The sequence below is a fragment of the Cryptomeria japonica genome, chromosome 5 (genome assembly GCF_030272615.1).
Source record: "Cryptomeria japonica chromosome 5, Sugi_1.0, whole genome shotgun sequence".
In the NCBI taxonomy this organism is placed as follows: Eukaryota; Viridiplantae; Streptophyta; class Pinopsida; order Cupressales; family Cupressaceae; genus Cryptomeria; species Cryptomeria japonica.
In genome coordinates, this window is record NC_081409.1 from 31,524,910 (window position 1) to 31,551,414 (window position 26,505).

Below are 26,505 nucleotides of genomic sequence, written 5' to 3' on the forward strand. Positions count from 1 at the left end.
CGATGATGACTATTTAAATTTGTTGCATACTACTTTCGCTCGTTTGTTGGTTGTGGTGGATGTTTCCATGGGCCTGCCTTCTGAAAATTTTATTACATCCTCCAGAGGGAATTGGCTTCAATCTGTGGATTATGAAGGGATTCCTTTCAGATGTAGGATATGTTTTAAGACTAGGAATAATGTTGATTCTTGCACTAGGCTTAGAGTGAAGCGTACAACATCTTAGTGGAAAGAGGTTACTCCACATTTTTATACGATGGATAAGGAGGTAGGAGATCCATCTCCCCCCCCCCAATTGTGGGGGATCTTTCAAGGGTTAAGGGTTTGGACCCAACTAATATCATGCAAAGTGCAGGCGGAGGTTTGGGTTGTGCAAAAAATGGAGGCTCTCATTTGGGTGGCAGCTCTTCACAGGTTGGTTATGCATCCAGTCAAAAGTTGGTGGGTGTAGTTGTGTCTGAATAGAGGATGGTGGGTGGGTTTGGTTCTCAAGGAGATCATGTTGTAGGTTCTAGGGATGAGTACCATGCGATTTGGAAAGTGGATTGTGTTGGGGTACATAATTTGAAGTTACTGGAGAATGCCCAAGTGGATGGATGGATTGAGATGAAATGGAAGAAAGGTAAGAAGGGTTTGGCTGGGAGTGTCTGTATTGCCCCTTCGCTGAAGGGTGGAGGTGTTCCTGGGGAGGTGGCTCCCTAATTGTAGCCACCACTGGTTTGGGCCAGTTTCAATCCTGGATCTATTAATAAAATGATCTTATTACCGACCAAAAAAAAACCTTTATTGTTTAATTTAATTATTATCTATTACTTAACTTGACAGCGTATTATTATTTTTCTTGTAAGCCTATAAACATTGACCTACATATATGTATTTAAACATTTAGTCAAATTTATTTCTTTAATAGTGAGTATGCATTTACTTTGTTTTATTTTTAATGTGAATTCTTTCTTGGGGTAGAGGGGTTTTCTCTTTCTTGTGTTAGAAAAGACATTTTATTTAATTTATAAAATTATTTCTTATGAATAAGTCTTTGTTGTGTTATAAAATATACTCTATTACAATTTACATAAAAAGTGAAAGTTTAGGTAAGTTGAAGTTTCAAATATAATAAAATTATATAGCTTGATTAATTTTTTACAGTTGTTTATCCCTCACTATATCACCCTCTATCTATATTCCTCCATCTCTTTGTCTCCCTCCCCCCAACCCATGATTTTCCCTCTATCCCTCTACCTACCTACCTCCCTCTCCTCCCCATCTTCACTCTATGCCTCTACCTATTTATTCTCTCACTGTATTTCCCTCCCTATCTCTCTCTCGTTGCATCTCTCCCTCCCTCTACCTTTCTCTGTCTCTTTATTTATTTGTCTGCCTTTGTTTATCTTTATCTTTATCTCTATGGTTCTCTTCCTCTATCTCTAGACATGTCTCCCTCTCTCTATCCATCCATCGTTTTCCCTCCCTCTTTCCCTTTCCCTTTTCGTATACCTCTATATCTTCTTTTTTTGCCTCTTTATATCTAACTCTCCTTATTTATTTTTCCATCTCAATCTCTCCCTCTCTCTCCATATATGTATCTCTTACATCTCTATATATCCCTCTATCATCTCTTTGTCACCCCCTTTCCTTCTCCCTGTTCCCCTCTCCTTCTTGATCTTCATCTCTATCTTTATCTTCCTCTCTATTTTAATATCCTTGCCCCTTCTCTCACTCTTCCACCTTAATCTCTCCCTCTCTCCCTAATACAAACATATTTTGAATCTTTTGGTAATTATTATTGATTATCTTTCTAATTCAAAGGTTGTTCATGTTGTTATCCATCTAAGTGAATGCATAGTTGATTTGAAGTTATCACTTCTCTATTGAGACCCTTTTTGCACAAACAACATCATTTTCAAAATGTTCTACCAATTGACCTCATGTGCCACACAAATGTATGCAAAAAATTGACCTTTTACACCTCTTTGGTGTACCCATTGCATACCAAGGCACAATTGCTAGTAGTAGCTTTATGAATTTTTAATTCATGATTTTGTTGTAAATGCCTTCTTCCATCTATGTGTTTCATGTTCAAAGTGATGTTAGTTCAACATCATGATGGAAGTGATGTTCTATTTTGTAAAGCTTAGATTCGGTTCTCATCATCTTAGATGTGAGACTAGTAGATGGGTAGTCTTTAAGAAAAGTGGGATGAAAAAAATAAATTAAGAAAAGTGAGATGAAAATTTTTATTTTTTTTTTCTAAAATAAAGGGGTGGTGCAAACCGAATTGCACTTCATATTTGAGTGTACAACATATGAGGATCTTCATACACAATATGAAAATAGTTTGAAGGTAAGCAATCTAAGTGAGCTATTTGAGGAGGCAACTCTTCACAAAACCACAAGTTTCTTGATCAAGATCCACAATAGAAGAACCAATATTGAAAGGAGCTTAAAAATTGTTAACAATGGTACTCTTGGTCCCATAGATTGATGATCTCGTAGATGTCATGAAAACTCATTCATTCATTCTATTGGGAGGATCTTTACTCTACAAGAGATATGTGTCCTTATATGGACTTTTTGTAACTAATCATAATTAAGGTCCGATATGCATTACGCTTATTTATAGAGGTACTTGGTGGCATAAATATGATATAAAGATGAATACTTTATTAAAAGGTTCAAGTGTCCCTTCTTTTTCTATATTTCTAATGGGTAAGAACTCTTCAAAAATTCCATTCGTAATGTAAAGATGAAGTTGTAATACCTTACAATTTGTTTCATTATTTTTTAGTTAGTTTGATTTAGATGTCTATTGTGCAATGATTATCATGTTAGAAAGTATTTTTGCATCTAAGTTGGTAAACTGTTCAATTATTAAACTATTTTGAACCCACATATCTCAAGGTTATGGATTCCATCTACAATTTATCATTTTCTATACTGGTTTGATTATGTGGTGTGACATAAAAACCACTTCATGCAAATTTAGCTCACGTATTTATAAATTAAAAATTTAAAACTAGACCCATATTTTCCCTTCTAATTAGTCATTACTCACCAACTCAACAATAACATGTTTCAAATTGCACATCACGGAGTTGTAGAAAAGGATAGACACTAGTTCATATCGATCATTTGGTTAGCAGTTAGGAATCATTGGACGCCTATTATACACATCCTAAGAGAACATTCAAAAAGTATTACATCTAAACAATTTTTTGGCATCTTTCATCTTTTGGGGCTCTCTTAGGATATTCTTCTTGCAACCTTGGGAACTATCAAGCTCTCTCAAAACTCTCAATCCCTAATTCTCTCGATGGCCTCTTCCAGCATTCTTCTTAAAGATCTATTATCCTCTTGGTTTCCTCAAGCCCTGTCTAAGCAATATTGTTCTTGTATTCTCATTGTTATTACTCTCCTTTCATTATTACAGTAGCATTCATTTCTTGGTGTGCTCCTAAGCAATTTGTGATCTTTGCATCCATCTTCTAGGGCCCTCTTAGGATATTCTTTTTGCAACCTTGGGAACTATCAAGCTCTCTTAAAACTCTCAAGCTCTACAACTCTCTATGGCACCCTTCCACCATTCTTCTTAAATATCTCCTATCCACTTGGTTTCCTCGAGCCCTACCTAAGTCATATTGCTCTTGTATGCCTATTGTTGTTGTTATCCTTTCGTTATTATAGTAGAATTCATTTCTTCTTGTACCCCTAAGCAACTTATGATCTTTGCATCCATCTTTTGGAGCACTCTTAGGATATTCTTCTTGCAACCTTGGTAACTATCAAGCTCTCTTAAAACTCTCAATCTCTACCACTCTTTATGGCACTCTTCCAACATTCCTCTTAAATATCTATTATCCTCTTGGTTTCCTCAAGTCCTATCTAACGAATATTGTTCCTATATTCTCATTGTTATTGTTCTCCTTTCGTTATTATAGTAGCATTCATTTCTTGTAAGCAACCTGTGATATTTGCATCTCCTTCCTTTCGTTTAAGTGTACATTATATTTTACATTCATAGATCTAACCATTCTCAAACACAAGGATAACCAAACTCTCATATAATATTTTTAGGTAGACCTATACCTTGGTCATTACCGAGGTAGAATTACCAAAGCAATCATTTAACCTAAAGAAAAATGGCATGTCCCTTTAAATTTCAAAATATTATGGAAAATTAAAATTGTGGCAATGACATGAAGTTGGCAAGGATTTGTTGTCAAATATTCTACTTGAATAAGAGTTGTCAACATTTAGGGATCAAAGATATCACTTCACCTCTCCCAAGGTGGAAGACTGAAAGGAACTTATAGAAGCATTGACGTTCAAAGATTAGAAATAATATTTAAATTGTATCAACATATAAGGGAATACAAAAGTCTAAAACAGTAAAGGAAAGGCTCAAACAATGACTTTGTTAGGGTTTTGGTATAAAGGCTACCAATGGAAGAAGACTCGACTTGGAATTGGGGAAATGGAAAAATTTTAACTTTGACAAGGAATTTTAAAAAGCATCTATGCCAAATCAAGTGGAGTGTGTATAATTTAAATTTGGGGCCTTGCCATCAAAGTGGTATAGGCCAACTAGTCTAATCTATGGGAGGATAGCATACAAATCTAGCAAGACATTTCATTTGTAACCACCCATTGTATAACATTGTATATTTTGACACTTAGTGTTCAAGCAATCTTTTGTGGACAAAAACCCATAGTATAATATGATCAATGGGTGAGATCCCATTGATTTTTACAATTGGAAGACAAAAACTCTTTGCTTTTTAAGGGAATTATCACTCAAGGAGTGTATTGGAGCTTTAGGCTTCCACAATTCAATATGACTATGATTGTATTATTTGTTACAAGCTTGTTAAGTGTTGTTTATTGTTGTAAGATTTAGCTATGAAGGTAGCCACTCGAGATATAGAGGCCTAATGGAAATCACAAGAATAAGAGAAAAATAATATGACAAGAATAAACTATATTCCCATCAAGAATGTATTAGAATTGATATAAATGTACACAGGAGACCCCTTGGTTCAATAGGAAAAGGTGAAAAATGATAAGGCATAAGATTATGACAATGTATTAATCTTATGGCATGATATATAAAGTGATAAATTATCACCCATCTGAGGTAGAAAAGTGATAGTGTGACAAATCCACTAAAGGTGGACCACCCATCTAAGGTGGAAGAGTGATAACATGATAAAGCCACTAAAGGTGGAAGTTCCACGTGAGGTGGAAAGTGATAATGTGATGAGTCCACTAAAGGTGGCAATGTTATATATGGTCCCTAAGCAAGCTTAAGTGAAAGGTATAATTAGAACCTAAGTGAAGAACTAACAAGGCACAACAATTTAATTACACCAACAATTGTTAATGTAACGATTAATGTAATAATATCGTGATTATAGAAATATGATCATACTCAGTTCATATATTATTGTTGGAGTTTGATTCATCATGTGCAAATCTATGTGATCGTCTATCTGACTTTAAATATTATGATGTATGATTAATTGTTTTAGTTCAAATATAAATAGGTGAAAGTCATTTTCACGTTGCAAATTTATTATTTTAATTTTAAATTTAGAGACAGGGACATTATAGTGGTATCAAAGCCAAGATATTCTCATCTTATTATACAATTGCTCAAAAAATAGAAGAATTGGGTTGCACTCATAAATCATTGAAAGATAATGGACATGTTTATGAGGAAGGGAGAAATGATATATTAGAATGAGATTGCTAGGGTTGCAACCAATAAGTCAATGGAATAACCTATACACCCATGACAAGAGGATTAAAGAGTGAGATCTAGTGTTGAATTTGTTATCCTAGATTTGGGCATCCATTGTAACATGTCTTTTGAGGAGTATTATGATATAAAAATAAGAAATGGGTGAAGAAGGAGACGATGTGAGGAGAAGGAACCAAAATAATCATTCTTGAAAGAGAGAGAATTTGAGAGAGTGGAACTTGAAATAATGAAGAGCACAACAAATAAAATCACAAGAGGAGATCAAGAAAAATATTGTGATAGTGCAAGAAGAAAAATCAAAGTCATAATATGTCATATAGGAAGAACAAGAGGACACCTCAATGATAAAAAGTAGTGAGGTCCATGATTAGCACAAAACTGTCTCTATCGAAGAGCTAGTAATGTGTTTTGAAGATGTGTCAATAATTGCAAATGATGTCGACGAAACATCTACCCAACTTTTAGAGGAATTACAATGTGATCTTGGAAATCCTAATTTAGGAATTTTGAGTCACAAAAATGAGCGTAATAGGGATATCTCAACAATTTATTATTTGAAAAATGATAAACATCTTTTATTTCACAACCAAACGTATGCAAATGTTTCATATTTGTTGTTTCCTTCATTGTAATTAAATTCTTGTCGTCATGGAAAGCACACAAAAGAAGGTCATAGAGTAAGAGATACAAATCAAGCATGAGGCATGTGGACTCTTTATTTCAAGTTCTAAGTTAATTTGATGTAAGAAATCTGTTGATAGTTAAAGAGGATAGAAATAGCATTGCTACTACTGAGCCCTCCATTTTTTGTACTAAAATGAAATGAAGTCTATGATCAATTAGATAAGTTTTTTTGTGCATTCTTACAACAATATGAATGATTGAAGTTCACAACTTATAGATCAATCATGGAAAGAAATAACCACTCTCGAAGGTTTTATATTTAATTCTCGTGATAGAATCACCAAAAATGAATCACTTAATGTCAAACTGAAACCAAAGTCCCCAAGAAGCATTGCCAAAACCTGTTTGGTTGTAAGAGAAAAGAACACATCTTAAGAAAATGGCAATGTGGATATCGATTTAATACCCAAAAAGGATAATATTTTCAATAAGGAAGTTTAGTTATGATAATGTGTTATATGTAGACACTAAAAAGTGGTCAACGCCTACATCTCCCTTTTTAACATGTCTTCCTGTCACACATTTGGTGTTCACCATTTGTCAATGTTTTGTCATTCTTTTGTCCTCTAATTTGATCATTTCTTGTCAATTTATTATCATTTTGACCTAAATCACCCTTCTTGGCTACTTGATTAAATGATTTTGTCGATTACCCTATTTCTATCTCTTTGGTATCATTTTGACCTAATTCAATGTTAGGGTTAAATAATTAGCTATTTGACCTAATTCCCGTCTAGGGTTAAACAATTATTTAATTATTAAACCCCCCTTTATGCTAACATGTCCCTCTTTGGATAAATAAATATTTATTTATCCCTATTGCTTTCATCACAATTAAATGAATAATTAATTGCCTAATTATCAAGTTCGGAGTGAATAAATAAATTAATATATATAAATTTCAACTCCATTTTGAACTCCACTTCTAACTTCCCTAATCTCTTCCACTTTCCCAATTTTCTCCACTTAACTTCTCTAACCTTCCATTTCGCCCTCCACTTGGAAATTGTTAGGCCCAATATGGAAAGCTAATGTACTGAGAGGGGAGGGGTGAATCAGTACTCCAATACTTTTCTTTAATAATAACCTTACTGTTATGCATAAACAGAATAGTGCAGTAACATAAAATAAAGTTAAAACAAATAGATAACAATCATACATGATTCGCTCCATAACACATATATTTTGGTTACGCATAAACTCTTGGTTAGAGAGAAAAACTGTGGTGGGGATGGCACCCACAACTTCACTACTGCAATAATAAAGATGCTCGGTTAGAGCTACATTTAGCTATTTTTGATAGCTTACCCTGTTAGGAGTAACGAGATCTATTATATCTACCTTGCTAAAGGATTTCACAATATTTATTCTGAATGTTGCACCTGGTTAGAGGCTTTACAATTTATAGACTTGGTTAGAGTCTTTTACCTTGTTAAAGGTTTCTCTTTCAACTTCACAATATTACAATAAAATCATTACAAACATCTGCAACTTTACATCTGAAATGTTATAGCAGATTCTATGTACTCAGGATAAGATTACCTTGCCTATAGCATACCTCGATAACTCATATAGTAACTCAGTAAACCCTTCCGTTTACTCTATTCTTCGACTGTTCTCTGAAAACCTTCTCAGTGACCTATGTGTCTCTGTAACAGTCTTCCTTCGTACATATATGCACACCTTGCTCTTAGTTCGTGTTGTATAAATAAATCTCTTAAAACAGTGATCCAATCCATTGCTTCGATCTTACAAACAAGATTCCTCGAATGAATAACTAAACAAAATATTTCATTGGTTAGATTGTCCTTGTAATCATACACAATCTTCTAGTGCAATTTCCAATGTAATAACGGTTAGATGTGCCTCGATCTTGTAACACGTTTTCATATGCATGTCCAGGTTCAATGTATCTGGTAACACGTTTCACTCGGTGAATATCAACTCGGTGTGTTAACTTCACTACTCGGTAGTCTCAAAAAGATACTCGGTAGACAGCTTCGGTGTATACTGTGTTTTGTGACTGCTTTCTTCTATAACCGACTAGACTGTGCATACCGACTTCTCTGTTTATACCGACTGCATGATTCAGTAGTGCTAACCGACTAGAATATATAGTATGACTTTGAATATAAAAAACTAATGGCAACTTGATAAGTAGTAACAATCTCCCCTTTTGACATTAGTTGAGATGTTTGACAAAAACTACTTTCAATGTCATAACTCAAAAATCTATATACTTTGCAAAATGACTACACTTGACAATATATACAATAGTCAATGAAATAGTATATGCAGATATACTCCCCTTATCATTATTCTGTATATTACTTGGATTTTGCATGCTCAGTTCTGTTCTGTGCTTGTGTGCTCTGCTAGGTCTGCATGCTCTGCTCGGTATACTCCCCTGTATACAATACTCAAAATTGTATCACTCTCCAAATATAGTATATTACTCCCCTTATGTAGTATTACTCCCCTTTTTTGACAAACATCAAAAACTTAATTTCCATCTGGGGGCGGTAACTGATCAAAAATAGATTTATACTTGTTCCGGGCGTCGGTGAGTGCGACTGAGAGTGCATCCTTTACACTTTTCATTAAAGAATTTTGTGCTTGAATATCAGCCAATAGTGATATTAAGCCATCAAGAGTGCTTCCCTCTTGTGTAGTAGATAGGCATGTAGCTTGGTTAATCTTCTCTTGAATTGATGAGAGATCAGGAAGGAATAATGTCTGGAGGGTCATTGTATCCATCCCGATCTTATGCTCTTCATTTATGAGTTCTAACTGTTGAGCCATGAGCTATTGAAGCTTGGTATAAAAATTCTAAACTGAATTAGGCTCGGTGGTCAACTTAGTTGAGAGATCGGTTATCTCTTTCTTAATTGCATCAGTTTTATTCTTGATATCTTTAATGAATAAGGAAAATGTACAAAGTTTTTGAAATAAATAAAGAATATGCTTGAGTTGAGGGGACAACTCAGCAATGAATTTGACAAGCTTTACTTTTCCTATAGCGAGAGCATTTTGTACCTCTTCTATCATCTTTGCAGTAAGCTCTTTATCTTTTAGCTTGCTCAAGTACTCAGATGCATCAACTCCAGATGTTTCTATTTGAGTAAGGAGTTCATCCAGTTGAATGTGGATGGCTACATCGGTTGACACTGTTGCTGAAGGTAGCATATCTATTAGTAGTGTCTTCACCTTCAGTAGTACTTTATTCTTCTTTTGAATGGCCAATTGTTTTTCTTGTTCGGCCTTTGCTTTGCATAGTTCACCGAAATCAACAAGTGCTTGCCCTTTTAATTTTGAGATATCCACATTGGGCAACACTATCGGTTTAGTTAAATCAACTTTGACACTATGCTTTCTCACCTTCTTCTCTTTACCTTTGATCGGTTGTACTAAGACAAGTGCTTGTGAGGCTTGCTGACCCTCGATAGCTTGCTCGGTAGATGCGACACTTTGGGTTCCTATAGCTGTTGTGGTGTCCTTGGGTGTCTCGATACTAGGGGTCTCAGCAGTAACATTTTCAGTGCTTGACAGTGCTTGAGACGTCTGATCTTTAGTTGTATCTTCTGCTGCTTCGGACTTGTGACCTTCGGTGCCTTGTTCTGTATCCTTAGGAGCTTCAGTAGAGACAAGTGGCTTGATTGGCAGATAAGGCTGAGCTTGTTCTAAGACAGATTCACTAGATACAAGTTTTGCATAGGTAGTGCCTTCTATCATTTCCTACTCTGGTGCTTCTGCATCCATGATATCTTCATCAATTTGAATACTGTCAGCCGGGTCTTGCTTGGTAGCATCAGGACCTTGCTCAGTGACATCAGGATCGTACTCGACGACATCAACAATTTCAACTTGAGATTGTTCACTGACATCCTTTATTTTGAAGATATCCTGCCATTTGGCTTTTGTCTCGTTTTCTACATCAATGTATAGCCCATTCATCAATTTTAAGGCTCTCTGTTTGACAAGAAATTTAGAATTGTGTGTTGTCAAATGTTCTTTAATTTCTGCTATAGACATATCAGGAAATAGATGGACTAGACTTCTTTCTCTAATTTGTTTCTATGAGTCCATTGCATATTTCCATCTGTTATCAATATGTAAGTATAATTCACTCGGAAGTGACTTTACTAGTTCTAATGGAGCTAGCCGAAACTTAGAAGTGTGCAAATGACAATTTCTTCAATTTTTCGCTTCTCATAATTATTCCTAGTCTCATACTTGACATATCTAAATCCTGCAAATCCACCATATTCTTTAAGATTGGCACAAAAGTTTTCAACACTATGAATATTTACCTTCTTGCTTTTTACAATCTGAAATTTGTTTGCATCATCGGATTCTGTATCACTAGACTCTTTTGCCAAAATGAGTCTCTGAGTAGATTTCTTGTAGGTCTTGGTTACCTTGGGTATAGTAACATTCTTTTGTTTCTTACTTGGTGATGCAGCTGATGCTCTAGTGTTAGGTCTATTTGTTGGTGGAGTCGGTAGGGCCTTTGAAATGTCCTGTTTCTTTCTTTTCAAAACTTTACCCTTAGGCAACTCGGTACTTAATGTTATTGTTGCCTCTTGAGCTTTCGATTCCTCTTCAGTAATGGCAAGAGTGCCTTTGATAGGTGTAGAGGAGGATTCTTCTCCGAATTTCTTAGATAAAACCTTTATCATCTTTGTAGCCTTTCTTGTACCTTTAGGTACTACAATGCTCATGTTCACTTTTTCTTTAACTTCTTCATAAGTTCCATATCTCAGTTCAGTAGTATGCCTTAGCAATGAAAGATAGGCATCAATTTGTTGTTGTGTAATATCATAGTCAATCTCATAACCCATTGGTGGCAAAGATTGAGTCCTAGGTTCTACAACATTCACATAGCAGTAATCGGTGTCTACCTCAAAACATATATCATCCTTATATGTCTCTACCAGCTGTGGTGGAATCCGGTACTTGTTGTGCATCTTCTCTTGAAATTTGCTGAAATAGTCATCCATGATATCATTAAAATTATCTCCCAATTTCTTGATAAAATCATTGATTTGATGGGTGATAGGTCGGTGTAGCTCCCAAACTACTTTACTGATTGAGGGAAAGAACTTCTCAAAATAGAAAAACATGCATACAAGAAGTGAACCAAACTTCAATGTGTTTGTCGAGTTGTTCTTCTTCGGCTTCCTTATTGTGTTCAGGTTCTCAAACAAGTTCTTCAGTAGCACTTCACATAAATCTACTTTCATTCCCCTTTTCACTATTTTATAGGCTAAGTCAACTGCGGCACATGGTACACTGTTTTCCCTTGCTAATTGGAAGAAACAGTAACCAATTACTCTAATTGCAAACTTAAGTTCTGCATCAGTGACATTGTTCAATTTCAGTCCTTGGTAATCAGATTCTACTCCAGTTAGACTAATTAACTCCTTCTGTGATATCATTTTCTGTGCTCGTGCATGATCATAGATAGGATACCCGGTGATCACATGAATGATTTCCTTAGTGATTTTGAATGGTTGCTCCTCTAGCCACATAAAATCATCATGAACTCTACTTAAAACAAACTTAACCCACTGGGGTTTGAACACACGGGAATAGGCTAGGGCTTCAATTAATCCCTTGATTTTGATATGCTTGTACTTGCTATCCATTTTTCCATCAGTACAAAGTTCATCATATGTGTCATTAATCTCAACATGACAGAGTTCTTCAACACGACATTTGGTGAAGAATCTAACATCTTCGACTAACAAGAATTGATCAAGGATGAGTGAAAATGCAGTTTTGTCATCCGGTTCAGAGGTGACTTTAGGAGTCAAAGAGTACTTCAGCGAGGGCTTCTCCACATTCTTGACAACTACGGGATCTTGGATCTTGGGTGCCATTGTAGATTTCAAGTAAAAACTTAGCAAACTATCCTTAGGGTTTGACGGTTTACAAATGACTGATGCTTCACACTCGGTAGATAATAGCAATTTGATAAGATCAGAAACCAGCTTAACAGTGTGATGAGATTTGATGTAAATACCTTGAAATTTGCTCTGAATGAAGTTTGATCGCCTTGATTTGCTCTACTCTGCTCTCTTGAAAACTTTGGTGAATGAAAATGACCGTGAAAATACCTTTAAGTACACAAAAATACCTTATCGGGCTCCGTGCGAGTTAGGTAAAAACATTAAATGCACTCGGTTCACCTTTAACCGATTTACTCCTTTTTTTGTTTTAACCGAGTAACCAAATTTCATTCATTTACCAACTTGACAGGCTTCCTGTATACACTGACTTGACAAGTTTCCTGTAAAGCACTTTTGATAGAATTTCAAACTTACTAATGCATCTTAACTATGCAGATTTTGAATTTTGTACATAATAGAATAGGAACTGTTATGATTTAACCTTTAGAGAATGCATTCCCTTCATACCTTTTCTGATTAATTTGGAATAGGTGCACTTAAATCAGTAGGTAAGGTGCTTTCTTCATCTAACATGAGTTCCTTCTTTTTCCAAATCATCTTAAATTTTTCTTTTATCTCTTCAGTGTCTCTTCTAGGTTGATCTCTGCAATCTCCAGCTAAATGTCCAGCTTTGTGACAATGAAAACATGCCATACCAGGATTTCTCCATGATCTTCGGTTGTTCATTCCAAACCTTATAAAACAAATGGCACTAATATGTCCATATCTTCCACAACATTCACACCATATCCTTGTATTGTAATCCCATGGTACTGCTGCATATTGTCGATAAGGATTTGTGTGAGTTCGGTAACCACTAGTGTTTGCTCAGTGTGCAGACCACGTGTGATTCTTTTGCTTAAACCAACATTTCTCGGTACTATGTCCATATCTATTGCAGTTTTTACAAAACCCTTTGAATTTTGCCTTCTGATAGTTGCTAACAGACTTTGTCCTACATTGATTAGATATGTGACCATATTTATTGCAATTGTAACAATATCCATTAGACTTAGTGATATTTGGTTGCTTACCTTTTCTAATTTGGCATATGTTGGCAGTATGACCTTGATTTCCACAGTAGTAGAAAATAGGCTTCTTCCTTTTGATGTTATTCCTATTTCCAACTTGCTTTGATGATTCTCCTCCCTCGGTAGTGTGAATTCCTTTCCCGGCTGATTCTTTTCCTTTGTAACTGAGTCCTGCATCTTTGTTGGGTCTTCTTGTATTCAGTTGCTCATCCAACATCTTTGGTGCATCATAACTCTTCTTCAATGTTTCTTTGGATTTCTTCTTTGTTTCAAGTTCATTAGTCAACCTTGATACTTCAAGTTTTAATGCTTGATTTTCATCATTCTTTAGAATTACTTCATGATGTGCATAACCTAGTTAATCTGTCATATTTTGTTGAATCCCAGTTAACCTTATGATTTCATCATTCTTATCAGATACTAAGACTTCAAGTTGTTGTTTCTCTCTTTGTAGATCTCTTTCTTTATCCTTTGTTGTCCTCAATGCATCTAGATTTTCAATCATCTGTGTACTGAAATGTTCATGTTCTCTTTTCATTGCTTTTAGTTGATCAGCCAATGCTTTGTTCTTTTCTTTCAATACTCCAATCATTTCTTCAGTCTCTTCAGATACACTATTCTCAGATGATGTCTCAATTTGTTCCACTAACTCTTGAGAATCCTGCAAGTCATCAGATAATCTTCTTCTTACTTTCAGAGATTTTTGCATTTGCCTTTGCATGTTTGCAATCACTTGATTTGCATGATCCAGCTCTTCTTGCAGATACACAATCCTCCGAGATTGTTTATAGCCTTCCATTGATAAGATCTTTCTCTTTAGGTAGTTAAACCCTTTTCCAAGATTAGAGCTCTGATACCAATTGTTAGGCCCAATATGGAAAGCTAATGTACTGAGAGGGGAGGGGTGAATCAGTACTCCAATACTTTTCTTTAATAATAATCTTACTGTTATGCATAAACAAAATAGTGCAGTAACATAAAATAAAGTTAAAACAAACAGATAACAATCATACATGATTCACTCCATAACACATATATTTTGGTTACGTAGAAACTCTTGGTTAGAGAGAAAAACTATGGTGGGGATGGCACCCACAACTTCACTACTGCAATAATAAAGATGCTCAGTTGGAGCTACATTTAGCTATTTCTGATAGCTTACCCTATTAGGAGTAACAAGATCTATTAGATCTAGCTTGCTAAAGGATTTCACAACATTTATTATGAATGTTGCACCTGGTTAGAGGCTTTACAATTTATAGACTTGGTTAGAGTCTTTTACCATGTTAAAGGTTTCTCTTTCAACTTCACAATAATATAATAAAATCATTACAAACATCTGCAACTTTTACGTCTGAAATGTTATAGCAGATTCTATGTGCTCAAGATAAGATTACCTTGCTTATAGCATACCTCGATAACTCGTATAGTAACTTAGTAAACCCTTATGTTTACTCTGTTCTTCGACTATTCTCTGAAAACCTTCTCGGTGACCTCTGTGTCTCTGTAACAGTCTTCCTTCATACATATATGCACACCTTGCTCTTAATTCATGTTGTATAAATAGATCTCTTAAAACGGTGATCCAATCCATTGCTTCGATCTTACAAACAAGATTCCTCGAATGAATAACTAAACAAAATATTTCATTGGTTAGATTGTCCTTGTAATCATACACAATCTTCTAGTGTAATTTCCAATGTAATAACGATTAGATGTGCCTCGATCTTGTAACATGTTTTCATATGCATGTCCAGGTTCAATGTATCTGGTAACACATTTCACTCGATGAATATCAACTCGGTGTGTTAACTTCACTACTCGGGAGTCACACATTTGGTGTTCACCATTTGTCGATGTTTTGTCATTCTTTTGTCCTCTAATTTGATCATTTCTTGTCAATTTCTTATCATTTTGACCTAAATCACCTTTCTTGGCTACTTGATTAAATGCTTTTGTCGATTACCCTATTTCTATCTCTTTGGTATCATTTTGACCTAATTCATTGTTAGGGTTAAATAATTAGCAATTTGACCTAATTCCCTTCTAGGGTTAAATAGTTATTTAATTATTAAACCACCCTTTATGCTAACACGTCTATCTTTGGATAAATAAATTTATTATTTATTTATCCCTATTGCTTTCATCACAATTAAATGAATAATTAATTGCCTAATTATCAAATTTGGAGTGAGTAAATAAATTAATATATATAAATTTCACCTCCATTTTGAACTCCACTTCTAACTTCCCTAATCTCTTCCACTTTCCCAATTTTCTCCACTTAACTTCACTAACCGTCCATTTCGCCCTCCACTTGGAAATGACACCTTTCCTATTTCATTTCACTTAACTCAATCTCATATTCAATCTTTTACATTGATTGAAATTGATCTTGTCCATCCATTTGATCTTCAAATCCTATAAATTAAGGTCTCATTTATCATTCTTATAACCACGATCCTTCGAATGCCCTCACAATCACGTTATTGAATCGATATTTATTATCGTATATTAGCACTTACCCATTTGAGAGCTACATCACATTAGAGGAGAAAGAATAAACAATGAAGCGACATCAAAGGAATGCAACTTGATGATATTGTATTGATTTTATGTTGTTCATTTTATTTTGCATTTCATTTTGATAGCATTATCAGTTTGATTAGGTTAGTTTACATGATATTTATCTCTATGGTTGGCTTTTGATGTCATGTGCTTACTACCCTTTTTCATAGTCAACAGTATCCATATTTGACAAGGGAAGTATTTTCAAGATGATGATGGACCTATTTTCTTGTCCTGAAATTAACATTATAATTGTTAATAATCACCCCATTACTTAATTGGCTTTCACACAAGAGGTTTTGTAGGTATTCCTAGCCATGGGGGAGATTGATTTATAACCTTTTTTTAATCTCTAATAGAGAGTTTTTGGTCTATGCATGGCTATTCACTACTCCTACTCTAATCACATGGCTAATTTTTCAACAAGTTTTTCATACATAAAGTTGTTATATTATTTAAATAGTGTTTAAATTCTTGTTTCAAGTTATGTACATCATGAGAGTGATACATTTTGATAGGAATTACCTACATGGTAATTTTAGTTGAAAGGTTATGTTGTGGAGGGAAATCATTCGAACCATCATAGCACTTATGTAGATAAGGTGTCACATGAATTGTGTTGATTTATTTCTAGCTCAAGGCTATAGTCATTATGATCAGATGGGTAGATGGATTTGTCATCACATAGGAGGGATGAGTGACTATAACAACTTTCCCACGTAATAGATGAATACACAAAATTCAACCACTTCTATTTCATGCAAGAGTTCGCTAGGAAAATGAAACCCATGGGAGAGGTGGTTGAAATTCGAGGCATTACAGGAAGAGATCCAAAACTAACCATAATGGAAGACCATTTGGAGATAATAATAACATTTTCCAAAGGTGAGAAGCTTGACCATAATGATCTTTCGATTATTTTGTAATGTTCAATATTACACTTCAAGGGCAGTTGCCAATGGGAATGGTTGATAAGTGCAACTTGTTAGTTGAGGAGCACCAAATTGCTATAGCATGGATGAGTATTGGTTGCATTAGGAAAGGGAAAAGAATCACTTAAGATATGATTCCTAATTCTAAGCCTATTTTCCTTAACATCCCTAACACCTCCAACACTTTCCTTGTAGCCAAAAAGATTTTTTAATCACACAGAGGATGGGTTTTCAATTCATTACCATTTCTATATAGTTTCAACTAGTGCAAGGTAATTTCTATCCTTTTCTTTCTTGAAATTAAATAAAGGAACTCAACTTTGAACCTATAATTTTGTGTTTTAATTGATCATTTAGTAGAATCCATATTTTGGAGGGATGTTAATGATTATGAAAAGTTTCAATTTTGTAGGTATGAGGAATATATCTTTGTTTAGGACTACTCGTATGATATTTCATCCTTTAAGGATGCTAGTTGTCACCATTCCCATGAATATACTATTATTTGAATGTGAATCCAAAGCAAAATATGACTATTTTAGCTACCTTACATTCCACATACAATCTAATCCAAACCATCTTTCAAACATTAAAGCATGCATCATCCTTGTAAGAGCATTTGGAGTCTAAGGTAAACCTTATAACAGTAAGTCAAAAGAATTGAACATTATAGTTAATATACATTGGTCACATCTATTTGAAGGGTATCTTATAGAAATAACGTTAAAGGGAAAGGTATGATATGTTTATAAATTAAAGAGTTTATTGTCAATTAAGAAGTAGAATGATACACTCGTATGAGCTTATAATGGCAAAGCTAGGGTTTAGGAGGGATGGTCGTTCACAACAGGTTTGGCACTATCAAGGAAGAAGGTTTGAAGGATATCAAAATCACGAATGGCGCCCTCCTTTTAGGGCATGGTAGGTTCAAGCAAGCAACTACAGACGAGTGTCGTATGGGAGGAAGTCGACTTTTATCCGGAGCCGAGAACAAGATTGTAACAATTAAGGTTTTGTTGCAATCCATTCAGGGCCAAGGGTCAACTTCAAAACCATTGAAAAAAAGTTTTGGTGGTCAAAGCAACAAAATACTGAGCTAGTGCAAAAAAAGGTATGCACTGAGTATGATAACTCACATGTGATTTCCCTTCTCATAAAAAACCCATAATGGAAAGTTTTAGTACATTTTTTTTTTAAGGGCATTTTTTATGAAATGGAATGGGGAATTGCCAGCCTTCTCTAGCGTTTGATCTCGGGTGATGTGAATTGGGGGGAAGCACATGTTTTAAAAACCCTCCCAAATGGGTTTATTTGGTCATATGCCCATGTGAAAAAGACAAAGAGTGGATTATGAACAGTGGTCCCTTCCTTATGGGAGCTAAAGGGTTTTATATCAAGGACTGTATACCCAATTTCGATCCCAAAAAGGAGGAGATTGAAAATGTTCTTGTTTGGGTAAGGCTTTACAAACTACCACATAAATATTGGGACATCGAAACTCTCAAAATGATTGGTAATAAATTGGGAGTCTTTTTGAAGGCGGATGAAGCATTGGAGGTTAATGAATTCAATATGTATGCCAGGATATGTATTCAATGGCAATCTATCCACCCCCTTCCTAAGTATGTAGAATTGAAATCAATTGAAGGTGTTTGGCGATAATCTATTGAGGTAGAGGACTTCACAGATATTTTCTCAATTTGTAAAGAGAAAGGTCATACAAAAGCTAAATGTAGGAAAGATCTAAAAGGCAAAGGATTAGCTCAAAGAGGTAAAAGACCTATTGATCAAATTGATGGAAGGCATAGCTGAGGATACCTATGAAGCAAATACCCCCTCCCCCAGAGAGGTAATCACCAGTATGAGGGTGGCATATCTAATGAGGTTGGTAAAGATGGTGATGCCAACTTTTGTTAGGTTGAAAAGGGTGAAACTACCATTGAGTTGCAAGAAGGGAAGATGATAGTCTCCTCATAATTTAATGAAAATATGACCACAAATGGCTACTGTAATGCCATAAAATAGTTAGTTCAGGGGTTAGTCAAATCAACATAAAACTAAATCATTAAAAACCATTATCAAGGAAGATTAAGCATATAAAAACATAACGAGAAAACATGATTAAACCAAAATAACTTCTCTCATGATGCTCCCAATGCCATTAGTTCTTCCTTGTCCTCCTCGTCTCCACGAACTGCATTGCTTTGAGGTTGTCAAATGAAGATTGGGAGTTTGAGTGGGCTTAAGTGTGGATTGCTTACACTTGCATAACAAACTAAGGATGTGTGTATGATGATTTGGATATGATGATGCTATGGAGATGCTTATGATGTCAAGAGGACAACACAAGTTTGTGATGAAAAAGTGGATAAAAGGGGAAAGTAATGATGTGATGAAAGTGGATAAAAGGCCAGCATGAGGATGCATAAAAAGTGGATTTTTTTTATTGATGGATAAAGGATTAAATTTATAGAGTTGGGAGCCTATAAATGGATGGTCAAGATTAAAAGGGTGATAAAGAGCTTAGATTGAAAGGGGATGTGGTCCTAGGTTTGAAGGCTTAGCCTTGTGACAAGTGTCACAAGGAGAAGTGGGGTGAAAGTCAATGTAGTCCCACATGTGTGGTCCCACCTTGGGAGGAACAAAGGTTCTAGCGGGGAGGGGGATGTGTGCTCACACATGCATGAGCAACCTTGGAATAAAACAAGAGATGACAAGTGGAAACACTTGTGGAAAGGTGTAAGGGCTAGTGGAAGAGAGTTTATGACACACTGGCCAAAAGGGGAAAGAGATAGGGTGGCTCTATGGGGAAGATCATCCTCACACATGTGTGAGAACCCCTTGGTCAAAGGTGACGTGGACATGTAAAGTGACTTGTGAGTCACATGTGGAGTCACGTGTTGGTTTGGGTAGATGTGTAGTATTTTTAATTTGAATAAATACCAACATTGGTTAGGCTTTGGATTAATTAGGATAATGAGGGGATTGTATGATAGGTTTGTTGGAATCACTAAATTAGCCTAATTAATCACGGATTAATTTAGCTAATTAGGATCAGGGACAAGAATGGAATATTCCATAAAGATGAGTTTGATTTATTGAAATAAATCAATATTTGGAAGAAGTGGAAAGGGAGTATTAATTAAATAGACTTTAATTAATTTAAAGGTAATGGTAGGATAATATGATTAATTAATTTAACCATGTGATAAATATATAATTAATTAAATAATAATTTAGTCATTTTATGTGTCTACATTTTCCCCTCTTCAATATAGCATCATGAAGTGATGTTATGTCAAAGAAGAATAAAATCTAGTGGATAGAAAAGGATAGGGATTAGTAGCATGATGCCCTAGTAACTGGTAGGTTAAGGAAGGATGATGAGGTATCCGTGGTATGCCCCCTCAAGAGGACATGCGGGTTAAGAACATGGGTGTGCTCTTGAAATGGATCAAAATAGAGAATGAAAGGGAAAAGGGAGGGATAAGAAATGTGAATAAATTGAAGCCTCGAGGTGAAACGAAGATATGGAATGAAAGAGGATATGATATATTGAATGGAACGTGATGAAAGGATGGGATTGTTGTTATGCATTATATAGAGAGCAATCCTGGGTTTGATTTTGCAAAGGATTATCGACATTACTAATTATAGGAATCATAATGTAATGAATATCTGATGCATGGACTAGACTCGTAGACAATAGGTTATCTTAGTGTACACAAGTTCACAAACACCCATGATGGTGTAAATGTGAGACTTGATGGATCGTACAAGAGAAACCGTAAACACACCATAGCACAAAAACTATGCCCCAATGTACACCAACCTAGTCATACCAAGATATAAAATGATTAAGGCAGCCATGAAGAGGTATAGTCCTAGGACACAAAATAAAATCAAAGCGAAAAGATCATTCAAGCAAACGACTCGTGTGGTCAACAAAAATCTCTTGCCAAGAGTAGAACATGGATTTGGATAAGCTACCAGTTATGGGAAGGATTCATCCCGATGGGCATTATTGATAAGATAGATTGATGATAGGAAATAGATTAAGCTGACCGGGAGAGACGCTAGTCAAGAGGATCTCTGCTTGGATTTTTTTAACACATTGTGGATAGGTGCTTGGATTATGCGTGAGTCTAGGTAAGCTCAAATGGATGGGAAAAAGCTCAGACTTGTGAGAATATTCGGATTCGCAATAGTGATTAAAGGTCATCATTGCAAGGCGGAAGGAGGCGGTGATAGGATGAAAGTGAATGGTGAGCGAAAAAAGGAGAATGATAAGCCAATGTGTACCCTTAGCTCGTGCAGGAAATATTGTGCAAATGTAGTATTGTGATGCCTTTGATTGATGTTGTGTAATTGATCAATATAGTGTTGGTACAATTCGAAGCAATTGGTTGAATTGCCCCAGTTTTAGTCAAAGCGTGACAGTTGATGTCAGTTGGTCACTCGAACAAGATAAAGTGGGTAATTGAATCAAAGTGACTTGTTGATACTTAGACAATTGATTGAATTGTCCGATGAAGTCAAGGTATCTGAGTCAAATTACCCATTGAGACTTAGACAATTGATGTGATTGTTTGTTTGGATTGAGTTTGATTGGTTGACCAATTGACAGTTGGGTTTAAAAGGCAATCACAACAACTTGTGGTTGTGTACAAGATGACCTAGATGACTGAGGGCTACACAGCTTGATCAAGTAGATGAAACATGATGCAGGTTAAGCGGTGATGATGACCTGGATAGGGAGGGTGGTAGGGGAGTTAGCTATGTATGAAAGATATGCAACGATATGGATTGATGGATGGATGAAATGCAATGGTAGGATATGCTCTGATCTCGACCAAGATATTGGTAACCAAGGTTGAGAGTTACACATATTACTAACAATGACTATTCCCCTCCATTCTAGTTCACATGCTGATGGTTGAGGTATACGTTATAGTCAATAAGCCATAGCGATCCATGACTTTGTATTTTTGCATAGGATCTCGTAGCTTAGTGAACTTCCCATGTAGACACCATTAATATTTGCCCCATAACTTTATTGGAACAATCCATAGAGAGAAAACAAAGAAAAGATACCATGAACCATCCTAACCACTCTAATCACTTGTGGACATCCTTGAGTAACATAGGAACATGATATAAATCAGTAAAAGACAAAAGAACTATCAAAAGTCTAACAACCAAAGAATCTTCTTGCCGAAAGATGCATCATCATGTCTTGTTGTAAGGAAGGATGCATCCTTGTTAAGACAGTTATTTGGGTTTTAGCCTAGGTATTTGACTGTTTGCAGACTAATTGATAGTTTGTCTTGTTTGAGTATTTGATTTGTAGGCTCAGTTTGTTTTCGCATCTGATCGAATGTTTGTGAACTAGAATTAGTTTATTGCAAAGTTTTTGATTGATTTTTGTGATGTTTTTGAATTTTCTAGTTATGTACAATTTTTCCCAATGTCTTTGATATTTTGTTGAGTTTTTACAAATGTTTTTTTGGGATTATTTTGAGATTTTACAAATGTTTTGATATTTTCTAGTTTTCTAATGTTTTTGATGTTTTTTGAGATTTTACAAATGTTTTTGGGATTATTTTAGGACATTTTCCGATTGAGTAACTCAATGAATCACAAGTATGGAGAATCCACTCCCATCATTAGGTTAAGAATATTTCCCCCGGTTAGTTGTTGGTGTGAAAGCCTGATGTGGGACACATGAGGCAATAACCTTAATTGCAAATCAATACCAAGCCATGGTATAAATGATGTATGATGTATGAATGGATGTGATCGCAATAAGTCTAAAGAACAATGGAGCGAGAGCCTTTACAAATGACACTCATTTTCTAGGTTTTCACCATCGTACTTACCCAAGGCGCCACCAAAGTGGTTTTCACCATTTGGACGAATGATTTTTCTTTACTATTTTCTTGATTTTTTCCTTTTTTCTTTTTTTTTGTACCTTTTTTTAAGGACGTTTTCTGAATGTTTTTGGTATTTTCTGACATTTGACGAGCCCGATGCTCTGCACAACTTATGTATGGAACTTTTTGAGATGCATGTTGTTGATTGGATCTACTTGTGGTTCTCCTTCTGATGTTGCTAACTGATATGCCTCAAACCCAAAGACTGCAATGATGACATATGGACCCAGCCAATTGGATTCAAATTTGCCCCGATGTTCTCTATTTGGTTGATTATGAGGATTCTCTTTGAGAACAAGATCTCCCACCTCAAATGTGTGAGGTTTGACCCTATGATTGTAGCTTCTGCTCATGTGTTGTTGATATGATTTTAGGTGATTGTAGGTAGCCCGACGCTTCTCATCAAGGAGTTCCAATACCTGAAGACGTGGGACTTGATACTCTTCATCATTTATCAGATTGTGCAAGGAAACCCGTAGGGATGGTAATTCTACCTCAATAAGAAATATAACCTCTACTCCATATACAAGTGAGTATAGGGTTGCTCCTGTAGGGGTTTGAATGCTAGTTTGATATGCCCATAGTGCCAGATTTAGATGAATGTGCCAACCTCGATTGACATCATTGACTATCTTCTTTAGGATCCTTGATATGTTCTTGTTTGAGGCTTCTTCTTGACCATTTCCTTGTAGGTAATATGGGGTGGAGAAACGGTGTTGGATATGAAACTTGTCACAGAGTTCACAGACATCCTGATTTTTGAAGGGAAGCTCGTTATCTGTGATGATGGACATGGGTATACCATATCGACATATGATGTAAATACTCAAACAAATCAAATACAAATGGTTTCCTTGCAGCTAAGGATTTGTGGTAGGTGGTTGAGGAATCATAGGCTGGTGGTTTTCTGCTAAAAGGATTTAAACAATAATTTTATAGCCCTTGTCCCTAAGAAGAGTGAGGTGGTTTCTTTTGATGACTTTTGACCCATTTCTTTGTGTAATACAATCTACAAAATTATATCTTAAGTTATTGCTAATAGACTGAAAAAGTATCTTGGTGTCTATTATTTCAGAGAAACAAAGTAGATTTTCACCTAATAAATCCATTGTGGAGGGTATTATCATTGTTCATGAAGAAATACACTCGATCAAGGTCCAAGGTCAAGGGCACAAACAAAATGATTGTAAAATTAGACATAAAAAAAAGCTTATGACAAGGTGAGATGGGATTTCTTATTCAAAGTTCTGCAAAAGTTTGTTTTTATCGTGCTTGGGTTGATTGGGTTAAAAGTTGTGTTTGCACCTCGAGATTCACTATTTTGGTGAATGATAGTCCTCGAGGTATGTTTGAGGCCTCCAGAGGTTTAAGGAAAGGTGATCCAATCCCCCCCTTTCTATTCATTATCACGGTGGAAGCCCTTGGCTGCATGATTTCAATGAGAAGGAATGATAGCTCGTGGAAAGGTGTAAAAGTGATGCAAGCAGTTAGAGTTGTATCTCATCTTCAATTTCTTGATGACACTCTCCTTTAGAGGAGGCCTCTTTATGAGAGGCTCATGTTATGAAAAGTATTCTTGATAACTATAGTAAGTAGATTGGTCAAATTTTCAATTGGAGAAAATAAAAAATATATTTCTTTAATACTCCAATCCATAAGTAAGTTGAAATATCTAGAATAATGGAGATGCCCATTAGTGGCCTTCTTGGTAAGTATATGAGTATTCCTTTATTTGGAGGATCTAGTAGGCCTTCTAGTTGGAAAAGTTTAGTTGATTGTTATCTTTAGAGAATGGATGGGTGGAAGAGTTGATGGTTAACTTATGCGGGCCGGATTTTAATGTTGAAGACTATTATCTCTGCCATCCCTTTATTTTCCATTATGGGTATGAAAATTCCTTCCAAAGCGTTGAAGATTATTGAACCAAAAATGAGAAAATTCTTTTGGAATGGAGCACAAAACAAGGATAAAAAACCCCTTCTTACCCAGGAAAAGATTTGTAAATCAAAGCATCAAGGGGGGGCAGGGCTGAGGAATTGGCAGAAAATGAATGAAGCGATGGGAGGCAAGTTGGTTTGGTCCATTTACAAAAACCCAAATCAGCTTTGGGTGCAAATATTGAGGGAAAAATATTTGGACCATCAAGATGATTGGAGTATCTTCACTATCTTAAATCCACCACAAGGATCGACCATCTGAAATTTTATTGTATCTTGTAGGAAATTAATCATAGATCACATTACTTGCCATAGTGGGGATGGTAGAGTGGCTGACTTTTGGATGAATTCTTGGGATGGAAAGGAAATTGTAGGTAATGTTTGTGATGTGGATGCAGTTAGAAGAATTATGTGTTATCTTTGGGGGATGAAGGTTAGTGATTACATGGAGCCTAAAATGATTGATGGGAGAATGGAATGGGATTGAAATTAGATAGATGGTATCTTGCATGACCCAATTCATATACAAAAAATTGAGATAAAAGGATGAAGTGATGTGGTGTGGATCCAAAAATGGTGCCTATTCAATCAAAATTGGCTACCAGTTGATTGATTGAGATGAAAGGAATGAGAAGTGGCTAACAAACCTCTATTGGGGTAAAGAATGTCTTCCCAAGGCAAGGGCCTTTGCATGGTTGGCGATTAAGGGCAAGATCCTTACAGGGGAAAGAAGGAAAAGACTTGGTTTTATGGCTCCAATAAAATGTTTTCTCTATGAAAAAAGATGAAGAGAATGTAGATCATTTGCTTTTAAATTATGAATTTGTTTCTTAGTGCTGGAGAGTGGTACAACAAAAATTAGCCTAGCAAGGGCCTCTACTTGTATCTTTGAGGGATGTGTTCATGAGTTGGCTAGTCTGCAATAGAAAATCGGTTTTCTCTTGTGTTTGGAAAATTTGCTCTTCAGTGATTGTTTGTGAGGTTTGGAAGGAGAGGAACAAAGGATATTTCAAGACAAGTTTAAGTATTTGGACAAAGTTTGCAATAGAATCAATACATCTATTGAAGAAATTGTTGGTGCTATGACTTCTAATTTTTTTTTCTAGAAAAGGTAGTTTTCTCAAAGGAGGATAGTTGCATTCATAAATGTTGGTCGAAGATTAAATTTTGGCCCATTCATGGGCCTTCTCAGGTTGATCAAACTTTTTCTTCTTTGCCCATAGTAAAATGGGAATTTCCGCATAAAGGGTGGTATAAGGCAAACTTTGATGGAGCCTCAAAATGCAATCTACGTGTATCAGGAGCAGGCATTGTTATTAGAGATTGGAATGAAAATATTGTGATGATGGCAGCTCAAAGATTAGAGTGGGGTACAAATAATGAAATGAAGGCTCAAGTAGCCCTATTGGTGGTCCAATGGGGTATTAAATTAAGTGTGCAAAATTTGCACCTTGAGGGGGATTCACAAATCATCATTAACACAATCATTAAAGGTGAAACAAATGCATGGTTTTTGAATATTTCCAAAATCAGAAATGATTTAAATGTATTCAGGCATTACAAGGTTTCGCATGTGAGAAGGATTAGCAACGAGGTGGTGGATCTTTTATCCAAGTGGGTAACATCATTTGAAGTGCACAAAACCCATATTGAAGGTTTTTCAAATCTACAGGAGGAGGATGTGGCAGAGGATGTACAAGGGGATCATTAA

General features: G+C 35.6%; 1 protein-coding gene across 1 annotated transcript; it reads left to right on the forward strand.

The window, feature by feature from the left end:
• The first annotated feature begins 468 nt into the window (after positions 1-468).
• LOC131875697 (uncharacterized) lies at positions 469-26,505 on the forward strand. Its single transcript, XM_059220313.1, has 2 exons — positions 469-690; positions 25,987-26,505. The coding sequence occupies exons 1-2, from the start codon at positions 469-471 to the stop codon at positions 26,503-26,505; spliced, it is 741 nt and encodes a 246-aa protein (XP_059076296.1).